The sequence below is a fragment of the Cryptomeria japonica genome, chromosome 5 (assembly GCF_030272615.1).
Source record: "Cryptomeria japonica chromosome 5, Sugi_1.0, whole genome shotgun sequence".
In the NCBI taxonomy this organism is placed as follows: Eukaryota; Viridiplantae; Streptophyta; class Pinopsida; order Cupressales; family Cupressaceae; genus Cryptomeria; species Cryptomeria japonica.
Window position 1 is genome coordinate 830,958,154 of NC_081409.1, and position 17,566 is coordinate 830,975,719.

Below are 17,566 nucleotides of genomic sequence, written 5' to 3' on the forward strand. Positions count from 1 at the left end.
AAAGATAAGACAACCACCATTCACAGTTGGTGCTGCTCTTTTAGGATAGTTATGTTGATCTCTAGATAAAGTGTATTCTTGATCATATACAGAATTACTTTGTGGAGTAAAATAGAAACAAAGAGATTTCAAAAGTTCTTCCAAAAAGGACATATTCTCATAGCTCTGATACCAAATTTTGCCAACAAAATTTAAAATATCAATTTCGTCAACAAGAATCTCCTCAACTACTAACACATCACTGCTAATAAAGAACTAAACCTTGATTTGGACGTACTTCAAATGCCGACCATTTATCCAACCATCACTAACTTTTTATCATGCAAACCAATTATAATATTTTTACATTAATTTTTAATTTACTATAATTATTTTATTATTTATTTTTTATGTTTTATATTAATATTATTAAATTCATCAATTTTTCTTTTTTAAATCATGCTTAGCTTATTTATTCATTTAGCATAGATTTTTTCAAGGGTGTTGATTTATACTTACGAAATTACAATTAAAATATAATATAATTCACTTTCTATTGCCGAGCATGTTTACTTTCCATCACAAAACTCTTTTAACACATTATTGAAGAATAGAAAGAGAGTTTGTTTGCTATATAAATTAGTGGTCTCACAAAGTATTTCTGTGCCACTAAAAGAGGTAAAGAATTGCCTTTCGAGACTAAAATAACTAGTCTATGGAAAGATGTGCATGCACTTGAAGCTCTCTAGAATGATAACATATTCTAAATTTTGTTCATATAAAATGATATTAATAAATAAATCTAAATATATATATATATAATTTCAAATGAACTATCTGAACAAATCACCTTGCCTCCATATAGTCCATGGGTCCATGGGTCGCGTTGAAGCCGTAGAAGGCGAGGGAAAATGTGTATTCCCGAAGCTGTTTGATGATATCGAAGCCGAGGGAAAATATGTATTCTCGACGCACGAGCTGTTCGATGATATCGAAGGCGAGGTAAGAATATCGGCATACACAGGCACAGGGAAATTGAGAGGAACTTTTGGCAAATCAGCTTCAAGTTTCAAGATCTTAATAGCCTCTCTCATTGAAGGTCTTGAATCAGGATTCGGATGAGAACAGAGCAATCCCACCAACATCAGCCTTTCCATCTCCTCAGCATTGAAATTCCCACATAATTTTAAATCCGCAGCACACAAAATCTTCCCCTTTTTATAAAAATTCCAAACCCATTTCACCAATCTACTGTCAGCTTCTGTTAGAGTCCGATCCACCGGCGGCCGTCCGCATGCAATTTCCAAGACCAGAGCCCCAAAGCTGTACACATCTGCTCCTGCATTCGCTCTTCCAGTGACTACACACTCTGGTGCCAAATAGCCCATAGTCCCTGCAACCACAGTCGTATGGGAATCCTCACCACCACGCTCTATCAGTCGAGCCAGACCAAAATCCCCTAGCTTCCCATTAAAATTGGAGTCAAGCATTACATTGCTAGATTTCACATCTCTGTGCACCACCCGCTGTTCCCAATCTTCATGAAGATAAGCAAGAGCAGAGGCTATATCACAGGCAATGCCATACCTCTGTTTCCACCCAAGAACCATCTTTTTCTCCCCAGAAATATATTGATCCAGGCTTCCATTAGGGAGCAGCTCGTAGACCAGAAGCAACTCCTCCTTTTTATGGCACCATCCCAAAAGCTGCACAAGGTTACGGTGCCTCAGATTACTGATTACAGTAACCTCTGAAACATATTCATTTCTCCCCTGTTTTGACCCCCTGGCTAATCTCTTCACTGCCACTGGTTCATTTGTGCCGGGCAAGATGCCCTTGAAGACGCCTCCGAAGCCTCCTTCACCCAGCTTTTCAGTCTCTCTGAAGTTTTTGGTAGCAGCCGCGAGTTCAGCATAGGAGAATCTGCGGGGCCCCTGAGAAAACCATTCGTCAAGCTCCTTATCGCTCTCCTCATCACTAATCTTTCCTTTTCTGAAACACCACCGTCTACCCACATACATAGAACTGCTGATGACAAACATGCTCGCAAAGAAACACAACAAAATGATCACAGCTGCCGAATACTTTGGTTTTGATTTGAGGATTCTATCTGGTTCACTTGCCTTTGGGCTTGAATTTGGGTCTGGGCTTGGATTTGGATTTGGGCTTGAATTCGGGGCTGAAATCTCCCATGAGTATTGAGAAGAGAAATTCCAAGAAAAAACTGTGTGGGTCTGTGCATTAGAAGAAGCCGAGGCCGAGAGACCCACCTTGACATTCATGGGAAGAAAGGAACGAAGATCTATTAGAGACTCCAGGATAGAGCTCTGAGGCTTGGAAATATCAGACTGACCTTTGGGATTATGCAAAAGGAATACATTCAGCATCTTTGATCCGCCGTCATAATCCACCCAGGCGTCCCATTTTTCCCCATTCTTGAGATTTTCTTCCTCCGGCCGCTCGCTTAAACTTTCTAAGCTCACCCGCTGGAAAGTAGTGGAGAGGACATTATTGATGTCGATTCCGACATGATTGTCGTCCACATCCCATTCATCCTGGAACGTGTCGAACTCCACAGCGACGACATCGAAGGGCGTGGCACCATAGTCTTCATCGTTAAATACACCAAAATAGTCGCCGACTGGTTCCATGGATAAGTCGAAAGGAACCAAGAAGAACATCATTCCGTCTCCATAGAGATTGATTTGATCTTGCTTACTGATGATGAATTGGAAATGTGTTGAGAAATTTGCCAGAGCCCCAGAAGAAGAATCCCACAGTGGAATTGATCTATTGCAGATCACCAGCCCAGAGGTAGAGCTCTGATTTGAGGTGAGTTGTATAAGATTGTTGCTCTGAAAATAGGCATCCCCCTTGTTCAGCAAACCCATTTGAGGAGGGAAACTGAAGCTCAGAATTTCTGCCTCTGTCACAGAAATAATTGAAGCTACAATACAGAGCAATGAGACGCAGAGAAGCTGAGTGCCATAGAGCCTTCCCATCTTAACTGCCATGTAAGTTCAATTGCAATAGGAGAATAACAATTTAACATCTCTGAGAATTTTGCCGGCCGAGTTCATGGCTCTCCTCGTATTTGAAACATTCAATAAGAAATTAATTTACTGTAATGGTGAAATGACTAAGCAACTCCTGACATTTTGTTTGTTAATTTACCTATCATATAGCGTCTTCTGATTATTTTGTTGTGTTTGTATCTTCTGAATTGTCGTTTAATTTGCCCATCCTTTCTTCAATATTCTTAGGGTTCTCTCGTCTATTTGAATGTATTAGTTTGCTATGAGTAGGTTGTCACTTTTGAAGGTTGTCAAAATGACAAACGAAAAAAAAAATGGATATGTGTTATAGAAATTTATATATAAATTACGTTTCATATGATATATATTTATATCTAATTTTATTATAAAATTTTATCTCACATAAATAAAAACATAATCAAATCAAATCATATAAAACATAATTTATTTTATAAATTATTTAATAATATAAAAATATAAATACATAATAAATAAAATCAAAACTGTTTTGAAAAATTCCATGCCTATGATGTCAAAATCACAAAATTATTTTAAAAAACTTAATGATTAAAAACTAATAAATAACTCTATAAATTTGTCATTTAATCATTAAAAAATTAATAGTTAACTCACCTATACTCTTTTTACTTATAACAACATAGTCAGTAGTTAGGAAAAGTGTAATTGTTAGAAAACCAATACTTAAACTCCCCTCTTTTTTAAATTTCTACTGAGTCAAAGAACCACTTCCACAATAGCTAGAAACATGTTGGATGGTTTGGAAATTGGTGTTGACAATGGGGAAATGTTGTTCAGCAGTTGAAACGCAAAATGGCATTCTCCTGTCGTATTTTTGACAACAAAGTCTCCCATAGAGTAAGGTAGTTAGTAAAGGAAGGTTGTCTCCTATATTTAAATTGTTTAGCTTTGTATGATGAAGGCAAGGATTAAAAATGATGTTAAATGATGTTTAGTGCTAAAGTGGAAATCCATGTATTCTTTGATGATATAAAAGATGTAATTTGGATGAAGTTTTGTGAGAAGAAAAGGATTGGGATTGTACCTTGAACAAATTTGGTCATTTTATGATAATCGTTAAATACATTGACTCAACACTATAAATAATGAGAATAAGGGATTGTACTTTAGACAAATGTAATGGTTGCATGGTTATCTATCTTGGTGTGAAAAAATGTACTTGATCTAGGAAATTAAATTTGAGAACCTATTCACACCTTACTTCAACTTAGTTTTTTTTGGTTTTTTAACTCATTTCATAGGATTTAGATACATGACAAGATCTTGGGTTGGATTCCCATGAGGAAGGCTTTAGGATATATTTTTAAGGAGTGGGAGGTACCATGAAGACAAAAAAGAATTACTATAGGAATAATTAGAATCTTTTTCTTAAAAATAGTATCCCCTATTTTTTAAGGTTGGAGATTTGATCTATTGGAAAAGGTGGAGCGCTAGAAGTTTCCCTAACAACTTAGGCTTTTTTTTTACGCTTGTCAATCATATAAAAAATTTCCATTTTTATCAGTTTTTTTTTAAATATTTATTTACTGATATTAATTGAATAAGTTAAACAAGAAAATCATGAGACCACCAACTTCCATAAATTTTGGAGCTTAAACTTTTAAGTTTGAAGTGCACTAAAATATTCATGCGACAACCCACTTTAAAATAATACTAAAAATTTATAAAAGCACCCACTAAAATGTTTTAGGAAGCCCCCTCCATGGTGTTCAACACTACTAGATGCTATGAGGGAGGGTGAATCAACATACACTAAAAATTAATCAAATTGAATATTTTACTCAACATTCATTCCATCTAACATATGCATGAAAGTATATAACTGAAACAACAAGAGTAACAACACATGAACACCAAGTTTTTTTGTGCAAAACCCAAACTAGGAAGAGCCGCAATTAGACCTATCTCATTATATGATAATCATGTTACAAAGTTTAGGCTAGAAGCCAAGGAGCTCATTACCCCTAAGATGACTTGCAAGCTAAGACGCACAACCTTAGGGTAAGGTAAAAAAGGGACTTGTAAACACTAATGATCACTTCTTCAAGGCAAGATACAATACTTTTGATAGAAATATATCAACATGGTTGAACTGTAAAGAACTACATCAATTGAAATGTTTATCACAGTTCACAATTTTGAACACATCAATACTATCTTCATCACTGCTCTAATGGAATTTTGGACCACTATATTGCTTCACAATCCCTTTGCACAACCTATGAAACTCACATCTCTATTCCAACAATGATTCCATTCTCTATATGCCTATTGCAACCATAATGACATCAATTAGCTTAGCCTAATTAGAGGTAACATGCAAATACACAATAGTCAGTAAAAAACAAACACCAATGCAAATGAAAAATGCAAAATAAGATGTGTGAGGCATCGCAGTGCCATGTTGTCACACCTTTCTATCCATCCAAAAGCATTGCCCAAAGATCCACACACTACTACGCGGACCAAAACATTATAAGTTAGGTGCAAAAGATAACACTGTCAAAGTGCACCACCACAACTTGCTCAAACTTTAATGCAGACAACTAAGAGTACTTGTGGATGCCCAAGATATAATCAACCAATATCAAAAATAGTTGAGCGTCCCATCACCAAAATACTAGCAGGCATAGGAATGCAACACAATCCCGTACAATGACATCGGAATAGCCACACTTGACTGAACACCAACTGTGGATCCTAAAAAACTTCAAGATACATCATTGTAAGCATTCTAAAACAACCACAAATAGATTCCACACATCTATATGATCACATAAATATCCCACTATAATTACACTATACCAGACCACTTCTGAACCATGGAATGTAACCAAGCTGTGCATCTAAATCAACAAGCTTGACATCAATGACAACAAGAACTCATATTTACAACACATGGAACCCCATACTTAGCATATCTTGATATTTTTATCTTTTCCCTTATACCAAGATCATTTCATTGGGTTGTATTATATTGTAATTCATTTTTCTATTGTATTATATTGTAATTCATTTTTCTATAGCAATATAGCAATTATTTATAGCAACACTCATTTCTAGAAAGTTTTTTTTCTCTTTGGTTGTTGTGTCTCTAGTTTCTCTATTATTCTAACAATCTTTAAATATATTGTCTAATACCATTAAAAATAAATTGAGATTGTCTCGAATAAATTAGTAGCTACAAGATTATCTCTTTATATTGTATCTTTTTGTTGAACTTACAATTATATTTTTTTAATTTTAAAATAAACAAATGTCAATTATTTTAAAATTATTTAGTTTCTTTCCTATTCTATACATTACCATAATAATTCAATAATATTTGATTCATTTACATGTATCTATTAGTGTCACATATTTAAATGTATTAGCTTAATATGATGAACAAAAGGATTAAAAATGTTGTATGGTTTTAAAAGTAGGAATCCATCATAAATCAAGTTTTCTTTAGTTTATTGTTTTGATTTTATAAAAGACGATGTAGAGATGAATTTTGTTAAAAGAATGGGATTGGAATTTGTATATTTAACAAATTTTATCATTTTATATTTATTTCTAAATGCAAGTCACATAAAGAGATTGTACTTTAGACAAATGTAATAATAGCATGGTTATTTTTGTTGGTGTGAAAAATGGTACTTAACTTAGCTAATTAGATTTGAGAATCTATTCACATCTTCTCACTTCAACTTACATTTTTTTTTGCTTTTTTTCTCATTTTTTAGGATATAGACATGTGGCATGAACTTAGTAACTCTTAGGGTTTTCATCCTTGCCCTTTTATAGAAAAGTCATTTCTTAAATTGTATTATAGTGTAATTTGTTTTTATATAGAAATTATTTATTTGAACTCTCATTTGTAGAAGGTTTTTATTGACTTTGCTAATAAATTGTTGTATCTATGGGTTTCTCCATTATTCTAACAATCTTTAAATATATTGTCAACTATCATTAAAAAAATAGGATTATGCCTCAAATAAATTGATGGTTGCATTGAATCTCTTCATATATAAAGTAGACACCTAAAAAAAAAGTAATTGAACCATTCAATAAATGTCTATCATTTATTTAATTATTTTTAATAAAGATAAACGGATTTTACAAGGACCCAAAACCCAAAGTTCTACAGACCAAGGCTAGCAGCCAAACAAACATTAAAAAGAAGCGAAACATGAGACAAACCCCACACAAATCTGTTGTCCTCGATTTCAGCACGGCCAAAATCATGAGGCAACCCTATGAAATTGGTCCATTTCATACCTTACAACCTCCAAGAGAGCTTGATCGACTTCGTCGGTTAGCTCATTTAGCTTTTTGCTTTTCATTTTTATTGTTTTCTAAGTTATAAGATTTGCAGTTTTACCTGCAGGTCAAACTTTAAAGTCCAGCCTGCAGGGTTCTTTCTTTTCATAAGGTAATTGCACATCAGACTTTAAAGTCCAATGTGCAAAGGTTTGGTTTTATCCCTTCAGATCGGACTTTAAAGTTTGACCTGCAGGTAATCCTTCCCCTACAATTCGGACGAAAAAGTTTGACCTGCAGGTAATCCTTCCCCTGCAGTTTGGACTTTAAAGTCTAACCTGCAGGTCTTCCAGTTTAAAGTTGCATGTCAGACTTTAAAGTCTGACTTGCAAGGGTTTATTCCTGCATGTCAGAATTTAAAGTCTAACATGCTCTACATGATTAGTAATTAATATCACATTAAGTGCTAATTTGAGGATTATTTATTAAGTTTTGGAGGTTTTTTCTTAATTTTTATTTTACGATTTCCCCTCTGCGCGTGCCTCCTCTTTTCTCCTCCATTTTTTCTCGCCATCCTTGTGGATTTATCGATTCTATATCAGATTTTTCTCTCACCGTGGTGGATTGAGGTAGGTTTTTTATTTCATTTCAGGTTTTTGCTTGTTCTTTGCATTTTTCCTTTTCCTTTCCACCTTTGTTTTATGTTTTTGCTTGGTAGTGTCTTTGGAGGGTAATTGGAATTTAAAATTCGATTGCTCTTTTAATCTTTCCTCCCCCTATCCTGCACACCGGGTTTTAAAATCTGGTATGTAGGGTAATCAATGGAGACCCCTCACATATCAGATTTTAAAGTCCGATATGCAGGAGTGTCAACTTTGCATATCGGACTTTAAAATCCGATATGCGAAGAGGAGAATGTTTGATTGACATGTCGGGTTTTAAAACCCGACATGTCAATCAGTTACTTTTCCCCCAACTAGCACATCGGACTTTAAAGTCCGATGTGCTAGTCTTTTGCAAATATGCTACACCTGCACATCGGACTTTAAAGTCTGATGTGCTAATGATTTTTCCTGGCTTGCACATCGAAATTTAAAGTTCGATGTGTTGATGACTTTCCCAGACTTGCACATCGGACTTTAAAGTCTGATATGCAAATAAAGATGTTTATCCTTGCACATCAGATTTTAAAGTCTGATGTGCAAATTTTATCTCCTGAAATGCAGATCAGAATTTTTTCCCCGACCTGTTGTTTTTGGCAGTTTTACTCCCAAGCCTATTCTAAGTCCGTTATTTCGATCCGATTGAGAAAAGTTGATTTTATTGATAATGATAACTATCAAAGGAGCTAATCATAAGTGTTGAATGCAATCATTGCAAATTTCAAAGCCTCCTCATGACAAATCAGATCCTTCCTCAAGCCTGTTGGAATCTTCTCCGAGTAAAACATCAACAAAAAATATGAAGTACAAGTATCATAAATACTTGAATTTGTACCCAGAAAGTTCAGTAGACTCAAACATCAAGGAGATCAGAGATACAAAAATTGCACATGTCAGTATGCAGGAGTTTATTGACCAAGTTGAGAAAGCTCCTGCCTACCTAACCAACCTGATCAAATCTGAGTTGCATAAATATGCATCCTTCCCAGTTGCGGCTCATGATCTAGAATTTGTACTTGTAGTAGCGGATCACTTTGATTTGAATACAAGACAAGTTAGGGACTCTGATCAAAATGTCATCATGACTCTGGATAGTGTGTTCTTCAACAATGTTTTTAAAGGTTCTCTAGTTGAAGAAGTAGCTAACATTTCTCAAGAAAGTGCTCAAGAGTACTATGAGAAAAATAAGGTCAAATGCAAGAAAGTGATCAATACTATGTACCTCTCTGCTGCTAGAAATTCCACTACCTCGTGATGGCCCAAGTTTTTTCATAGGAGTGACTTCAATGAGGAGTACAATGACATGGTCACCATGTTATCAAGAGTGAAGGGTTTAAAAGACTCTCATTACTTTCAAAGCTAGATCAGTTATTACATGAATATAATCAGAAAAGGGGCTACGAGAATTGATTGGGGTGAACAAATCAGTGATGTGCTCTATGCTCAATTGAAGGAAGTCAAAGTGACGTTGAAATTCTATATGACCTCATACCTAGTTTATGCAGCTGCCTCTATGAGGCAATATCCAAGTTTGTCTACCAAGGCTGATAGGAGGTTGGTGCCTGTCTGGGAATACTATGATCAACTTACAATCAAGAATCAAGGTAGCCACTTTAGAAGAGTTAATGATGCCTTCTTTGTTGTGTGGAAGTTCATGTTTGATAAGAGCCTGCAAAAGAAAAGATTATTAGAGGCTACAAATAACAGGGTGTCTCATTTTGGATGTGTTTTCCTTCAATTCCCAACATTCACTTACATCCAAATTGGATGTTTCTCATGTGAGCCCTTCATTCTACCAAGGTATCCTTCTGACAAGATCATTCTCATGGAGTTGTGTCGATAACTAATCTATGTCCATGAAAAGAAATCACAAACACATAAGACTGGGTTGAAGTTCCTGGAATCAATTGGCAGGTACTCAATCCTAACTAACCCCAAAGCCAAAAACATGGAGGAAGAAATGTAGTGGAATACTATGAGAAGATTCAAGACACGAAACAATTTTGATTTTCGTGGCATGAAGAATAAACTCAAGAGGAGTTACACCCATATCTATAGGTTTGAAGATGTATGGGAAAACTATCAAAATGAGGAAGATATAAGAAGGATGGATTTTAGTCATCTTACCCTATAACAGATTGAAAACTTGGATTTAGCAAAGATCCCAATGACCATGGAAGACATGGATGACATAATAGACCTTGTCTATTGTGAAAAGAAGATTGTCGACTCTCCGCTCCCACCGGTGCAATGGTCAAAGAAGGAAAGTAAATATATCACCCAAAGGATCACTCCCATCCTGGCAAACACCAATGCTTGGCTGTTAAAAAAGAATCTTACGATGAAACAACTTCCTGCTAGTTCTGGGGATGACAATAATAGTGATGACCTAGTTGGTAAGATAGCTACAATTGAGACAAGAAAAAAAAGTAGGGTAGATCCACAAGCACTATCCTCAGCCCTTGTGGCACAATCTAAGGGGAAAGGGCCCAAAATTAAATTCATAATTAAAGGGTCCAAGAAGGGTGATTCATCATCAGCAGTGCAGGGGACAGTTACAAATTAGCCAAAACAATAGCCTGCCATTGAAATTGAAAAAGAGAAGGGGACTGGAGAAGGTGAAATTCCTCAACAAGAGAAAGGACAAGTTGAAGAAACATCACATCCAGCTGGAGTTAATTCCCCGACCACTTCATAGGTACTAACTCATTCAGAGGTGACTGTCCACTCTATTGATTCTGATTCTGATCAAGAGGATGAGGAATTTCAAGATGGGGATCTAGGTATGGGCATGGCACAGTCAAAGACTGCTCAACAATTTTTTACATTAACCAATTTCTCCAATTTGGATGATTTTCCTTCATCCACCAATTTCTCCAATTTGGAAGAGGCATTTGCAGAACAATCTACAGTGAACTTACTTGCTACTACAATCACAACAAAAATTTCACCATTGGTAAGTACTGAGGTTGCATCCACGGCTCTTCAATTATCCCATCTATGACTAAAGAGATGTCAGCAATAGCAACTATTGCAACATCGACAGGTGTCCCACAAGATACTTCAACATTTGTGCCAATGACAACACTCATAACTGTTGCAAGCTCCAGTCAGCCTGCTCCCGAAATCTTAACTAAAATTCAGCAAGGAGCTAATACTCCATTAGCCAATCCAGATTTACCACCTTGGATGGAGGTAATGGCCCCTAAGAGGAAAAAATGGGTAATTTCTCCTGATGAGTTTGATTTTGAGTAGTTGGTTCCTCCTAAACCTAAAGGAACAAAGAAGCCAAAGACTATATCTCGAGTGTTAGTAGGCCTAGATTCTAAAAGGAAGTATGTTGAGGTCATGGTACCATCATCAAATAAAGATAAAGGAAATATACGACCTGAGGATTACACCATGCAAACCATAGAGCTCGGGGTGGAAACACATGAGAGTGTTAAGTTGGATTCTCAGACAGCTTTCAACTCTTTGTTACAAAGGTTTGATCAAGAGAGGGATGAGAAGAATGAATTAAAGCATAAATGTGAATAATTGAGAAATATTCTTCTGAAGGTCACACAATCTTTTCAGGAAGTTGAGCCCATAGGATCGTCAATGTTAGCCCCAATATGGAAAGCTAAAGTACTGAGAGGGGAGGGGTGAATCAATACTCCAAAACTTTTCTTCAATAATAACTTTATTGTTATGCATAAACTGAATAGTGCAGTAACATAAAATAAAGTTAAAAAAAAATAGATAACAATCATACATGATTCACTCCATAACACATATATTTTGGTTACGCAGAAACTCTTGGTTAGAGAGAAAAACTGTGGTGGGGATGGCACCCACAACTTCACTACTGCAATAATAAAGAGTGCTAGGTTAGAGCTACATATTTAGCTATTTCTGATAGCTTGCCCTGTTAGGAGTATCAAGATCTATTAGATCTATCTTGCTAAAGGATTTGACAACACTTAATCTAAATGTTGTACCTGATTAGAGGCTTTACAATTTATAGACTTGATTAGAGTCTTTTACCCTATTAAAGGTTTCTCTTACAACTTCAAAATATTACAATAAAATCGTTACAAATATCTGCAACTTTACATTTGAAATGTTATAGCAGATTCTATGTGCTCAGAATAAGATTACCTTGCTTATAGCATACCTTGGTAACCCATATAGTAACTCAGTAAACCCTTCTATTTACTCTGTTATTCAACTGTTCTCTGAAAACTTTCTCGGTGACCTCTGTGTCTCTGTAACAGTCATAATACTTAGTGATTTGTCATGCTCACATAACTCTTGCTTCATCCTCATGCACACATACACACACATCCCATATGGTAACCCTTAATTCATGCTGTATAAATAGATCTCTTAAGATGGTGATCGAATTCATTGCTTCGATCTTACAAACATGATTTATCGAATGAATAACCATGCAAAATATTTCATTGGTTAGATGACCTCAAAATCATACACAATCTCTTAGTGCAATTTCCAATGTGATAACGGTTAGATGTGCCTCGATCTTGTAACATATTTCCATATACATGTCTAGGTTCAATGAATCTGGTAACATGTTTCACTTAGTGTATATCAACTTGATGTGTCATCTTTGTTGCTCGATTGATAAAAAAAAGATACTCGATAGACAGCTCGGTGTATACTGCATTCTATGACTGCTTTCTTCTATAACCGACTTAACTGTTCATACCAACTGAATATTTTGGTAATAGTAACTGACTAGAGTATATAGAATGACTTTGGACATAAAACTAATGGCTATTTGATAAGTAGTAACAATCTCCCCTTTTGACATTAGTTGAGATGTTTGACAAAACTACTTTCAAAGTCATAACTCAAAAATCTATATACTTTACAAAATTTGACTAAACACACAGTATATACAATAGTCAATGAAATAATATAATAAAATATATACTCCCCTTATCAATATACTATACAAAATTTTGATCAGTGTGCTCTATGATCAATATTCTGTAATTACTGTTCTTTTCTCTGTTCACTACTCAGTTCACTGCTCTTGGTTACTCTGCTTATTCTGCTCAGTGTACTTCCCCTGTATACTACTCTTGTTGTGTGATACATTGAATACTATACACTCCCCCTGTATACATTGATGCTATATGTACTTTGATGATATACTCCCCCTTTTTGACAAACATAAAAAATTTAGTTACCATTTGGAGGTGGCAACTGATCAAAAATAGATTTATACTTTGTCTTGGCATTGGTGAGAGCGACAGAGAGTGCATCCTTTAAACTATCCATTAAGGAATTATGTGCATTAATATCAGCCAATAATGATATTAAACCAGCTAAGGTGCTTCCCTCTTGTGTAGTGGAGAGGTATGTGGCTCAGTTGAGTTGTTCTTGGACAGAGGAGAGATGAGGAATGAATAATGTTTGAAGTGTCATTATGTCCTTCTGGATCTTGTGTTCTTCATTTCTCAGGTCCAATTGTTGAGCCATGAGCTGTTGTAGCTTGGTATAAAAATTTTGAATTGAATTGGGCTCGAGGGTCAACTTAGTTGAGAGATCGGTGATCTCTTTCTCAATTGTTTCCATTTTATTCTTAATGTCCTTAATGAATAAAGAAAATGTGCAGAGTTTCTGAAATAATGAAAGAATGTGCTTGAGTTGAGGGGTCAACTCAACAATAAATTGGACAAGTTTTACCTTGCCAACAGCAATGGATTTCTATACTTCTATCATTTTAGCAGTGAGCTCCTTATCTTTCAGCTTGCTCAAATACTCAGATGCATCGACTCCAGATGTCTCTATTTGATTAAGTTCATCCAGTTGAATATGGATGGCTGCATCGGTTGATACTATAGCTGAAGGTAGCATATCTGATAGAAATGTTTTTACCTTTTGAAGTACTTTATTCTTTCTTTGTATGGCCATTTGCTTCTCTTGTGCGGCCTTTGCTTTGCATAGTTCACCAAGTTCAGTGAGTGCTTGCCCCTTTAATTTTGAGATATCAACATTGGGCAACACTATCGATTTCAACAAATCGACTTTAAAACTATGCTTTTGAACATCTTCTTTTCTTTACCTTTCACTGGGTGAACCACTACAATAGCTTGGGAGGCTTGCTGACCCTCGGTAGGTTGCTCAATAGAGGCAACACTTTGGTTGGTTTCTTTAGCCTTGGTAGTGTCCTTTGATGTCTTGGTGCTTGGTGTCTTAGCTGCAACATTTTCAATGCTCAAAGGTGCTTGAGAGGTCTGTTCTTGAGAAGTACCTTTTGCAGTTGTAGCCTTGTGACCTTTGGTGCCTTGATCTATATCCTGAGGAACTTTGGTTGTAGCAGGTGGATTAACCAGTGGATAAGGCTGAACTTGTTCCAAAACTGATTCACTGGAGACAAGTTTTGCATATGCATTGCCTTCTATCATTTCATGCTCAGGTGCCTCTGCATCCATAATATCTTCATCTATTTGGATGGTGTCAGTAGGCTCTTGTTCGGTATCATCAGGTTCTTGGTCAGTGACATCAATGATTTCAACTATAGATTGTTCACCGGTATCCTTGATTTTGAAGATTTCCTGCCACTTTTCTTTTGTCTCTTTTTCTACATCAATGTATAGCCCATTCATCAGTTTTAGGGCACTTTGTTTGACAAGAAACCTTGAATTGTAGGTTGTCAGATGTTCCTTTATTTCAGCTACTGACATATCAGGAAAGAGATGGAGTAGACTTCTTTCTCTGATCTGTTTCTCTGAGTCCATTTCATACTTCCACCTATTATCAATATGCAAGTAAAGTTTATTTGGAAGTGACTTTGCTAGTTCCAATGGAGCTAACCGAAACTTTAGAAGTGTGCAGATGACAGCTTCTTCAATTTGTCTCTTCTCATCATTGTTCCTGGTTTCATACTTAACAAATCTAAATGAACTAAATCCACCATATTCTTTTAGATACATCTACCTTCTTGCTTTTAACAATCTAAAATTTGTTTGCATCCTCAGATTCTGTATCACTAGACTCTTTTGACAAAATGAGTCTCCGAGTAGATTTCTTGTATGTTTTTGTTACCTTGGGAGTGGCAATAGTCTTTTGTTTCTTACTCGGTGATGCAGCAGATGCTCTTGTGGTAGGTCTCTTTGTTGGAGGAGTTGGTAGAGCATTTGAAGTGTCCAGTTTCTTTCTTTTTAAAACTTTACCCTTTGGCAATTCAGTACTCATTTTTATAGCTACCTCTTGAGCTTTTGATTCTTCTACGGTGATGGCAAGTGTACCTTTGACAGGTGTGGAGGAAGAGTCTTCTCTGAATTTCTTTGTCAATGCCTTAATCATCTTCATTGCCTTACTTGTAGCCTTGGGTACTACAATGCTCATTTTCACTTTTTCTTTCACCTCTTCATAGGTTCCATACCTCAGCTTGCTAGCATGCCTTGGTAATGTCAAAAATGCATCGATTTGTTGTTGTGTGATACCAAAGTCAATCTCGTAACCCATAGGTGGCAAAGATTGAGTCCTTGGTTCCACAGCATTCACATAACAGTAATCGGTGTCAACTTCAAAACATATTTCATCTTTACATTTCTCTACTAGCTAGGGTGGAATCTGGTACCTGTTATGCATTTTCTCCTAAAATTTACTGAAGTAATCATCCATGATATCATTGAAATTATCTGCTAACTTCTTAATGAAGTCATTGAACTGATGGGTGATAGGTCGGTGTAGCTCCCAAACTACTTTATTGACCGTTGGAAAGAATTTTTCAAAGTAGAAAAACATGCATACCAGTAATGATCCAAATTTTAGCGTATTAGCCAAGTTGTTCTTCTTCGGCTTCCTGATAGTGTTGAGGTTTTCAAACAGGTTCTTTAACAATACCTCACTTAAGTCAATTTTCATGCCTTTCTTAACAATTTTGTATGCTAGGTCCACTGCAGCACAAGGTACATTGTTTTCCCTTGCCGATTGGAAGAAACAGTAACCTATTACTCCAATGGAAAATTTTAGTTCAGGATCAGTGACATTGTTTAGCTTCAATCCTCTACAATCAGATTCTACTCCAGTCAAACTGATTAATTCCTTTTGTGATATCATTTTCTGTGCTCGGGCATGATCATAGATAGGGTAACCGATGATCAGATGAATGATCTCCTTAGTGATCTTAAATGGTTTCTCTTGAAGCCACATGAAGTCATCATGCACTCTGCTCAATATAAACTTGACCCACTGGGGTTTGAACACACGAGGATAAGTTAGGGCTTCAGTTAATCCCTTGATTTTGATGTGCTCATATTTACTATCCATTTTACCATCTGTGCACAATTCATCATATGCATCTTTAATTTCAACATGCCCTAGTTCTTCAACAGGACATTTGGTGAAGAATCTCACATCCTCGACTAACAAGACTTGATCCGGGATGAGTGAAAAAGTTGTTTTGTCATCCAAATCAGATGCAACCTTAGGAGTCAAAGAGTATTTAAATGAGGGCTTCTCTACATTCTTGACAACAATGGGGTCTTGGATCTTAGGTGCCATTTTGGATTTTGGATAAAAATTGACAAAGGAACCTTAGGGTTTGAGAACTTTCAAACGATAGATGCTTCACACTCAATAGATAATAGTAACTCAATAAGTTTGGTAAACTAGCTTAACAATGCGTAGTGATTTATTTAAAATACCTTGAATTTGCTTTGAAGGAAGTTTGATCACCTTGATTCGCTCTGCTCTATTTTTCTCAAAAACTTGGTGAGTGTTAATGACCGTGAAAATGCTTTTAAGTACACAAATACCTTATCGGGCTCTGTGTGGGTTAGGTTAAAACATTAAATGCACTCAGTTCCATTAAACTTTCTTTCCTTTTTGTGCGTTCACCGAGTAACCAAATTTCCTGCATTTACCGACTAGATGGGCCCCTGTATTCACTGACTTGACAGGTTTCCTGTAAAGTGCGTCAAAAACTTTGATAGAATTACAAACTTCCTACTACATCTTACTATGCAGATTTTGGTTTAAGTACATACTAAAATAGGAATTGTTTAAGATTGAACCTTGTGAGAATGCAGTCCCTTCATAACTTTACCGTTTAATTTGAAATAGGAGCACCTAACTCGATAGGTAAGGTTCTTTCTTTGTTTGACACAATTTCCTTCTTTCTCCAAATCATCTTTAATTTTTCTTTTATTTCCTCAGTGTCTTCTCTAGGATGATCTCTACAATCTCCAATTAAGTGTCTGACTTTGTGACAATGAAAACATGCCATACCAGGATTTCTCCATGATCTTCGGTTGTTCATTCCAAACCTTATAAAATAGTTGGCACTTATATGTCCATATCTTCCACAACATTCACACCATATCCTTGTATTGTAATCCCTTGGTACTGCAGAATATTGTCGGTAAGGATCTATGTGAGTTCGGTAACCTCTAGTATTTGCTCGATGTGCAGGCCACATGTAGTTCTTTTTCTTAAACCAACACTTCTCGATACTATGTCCATATCTATTGCAGTTTTTACAAAACCCTTTGAATTTATTGTTAACAGACTTTGTCCTACATTGATTAGATGTATGGCCATATTTATTGCAATTGTAACAATAACCATTGGGCATAGTGACATCCGATT

General features: G+C 35.9%; 1 protein-coding gene across 1 annotated transcript; it reads right to left on the bottom strand.

Annotated features, from left to right (window-relative positions):
- Positions 1-812: 812 nt before the first annotated feature.
- On the bottom strand, positions 813-2,993 carry LOC131075483 (L-type lectin-domain containing receptor kinase IX.1). The gene has a single exon (XM_058012327.2). The coding sequence runs from the start codon at positions 2,991-2,993 to the stop codon at positions 813-815; it is 2,181 nt and encodes a 726-aa protein (XP_057868310.2).
- Between the last annotated feature and the right edge of the window lie 14,573 nt (positions 2,994-17,566).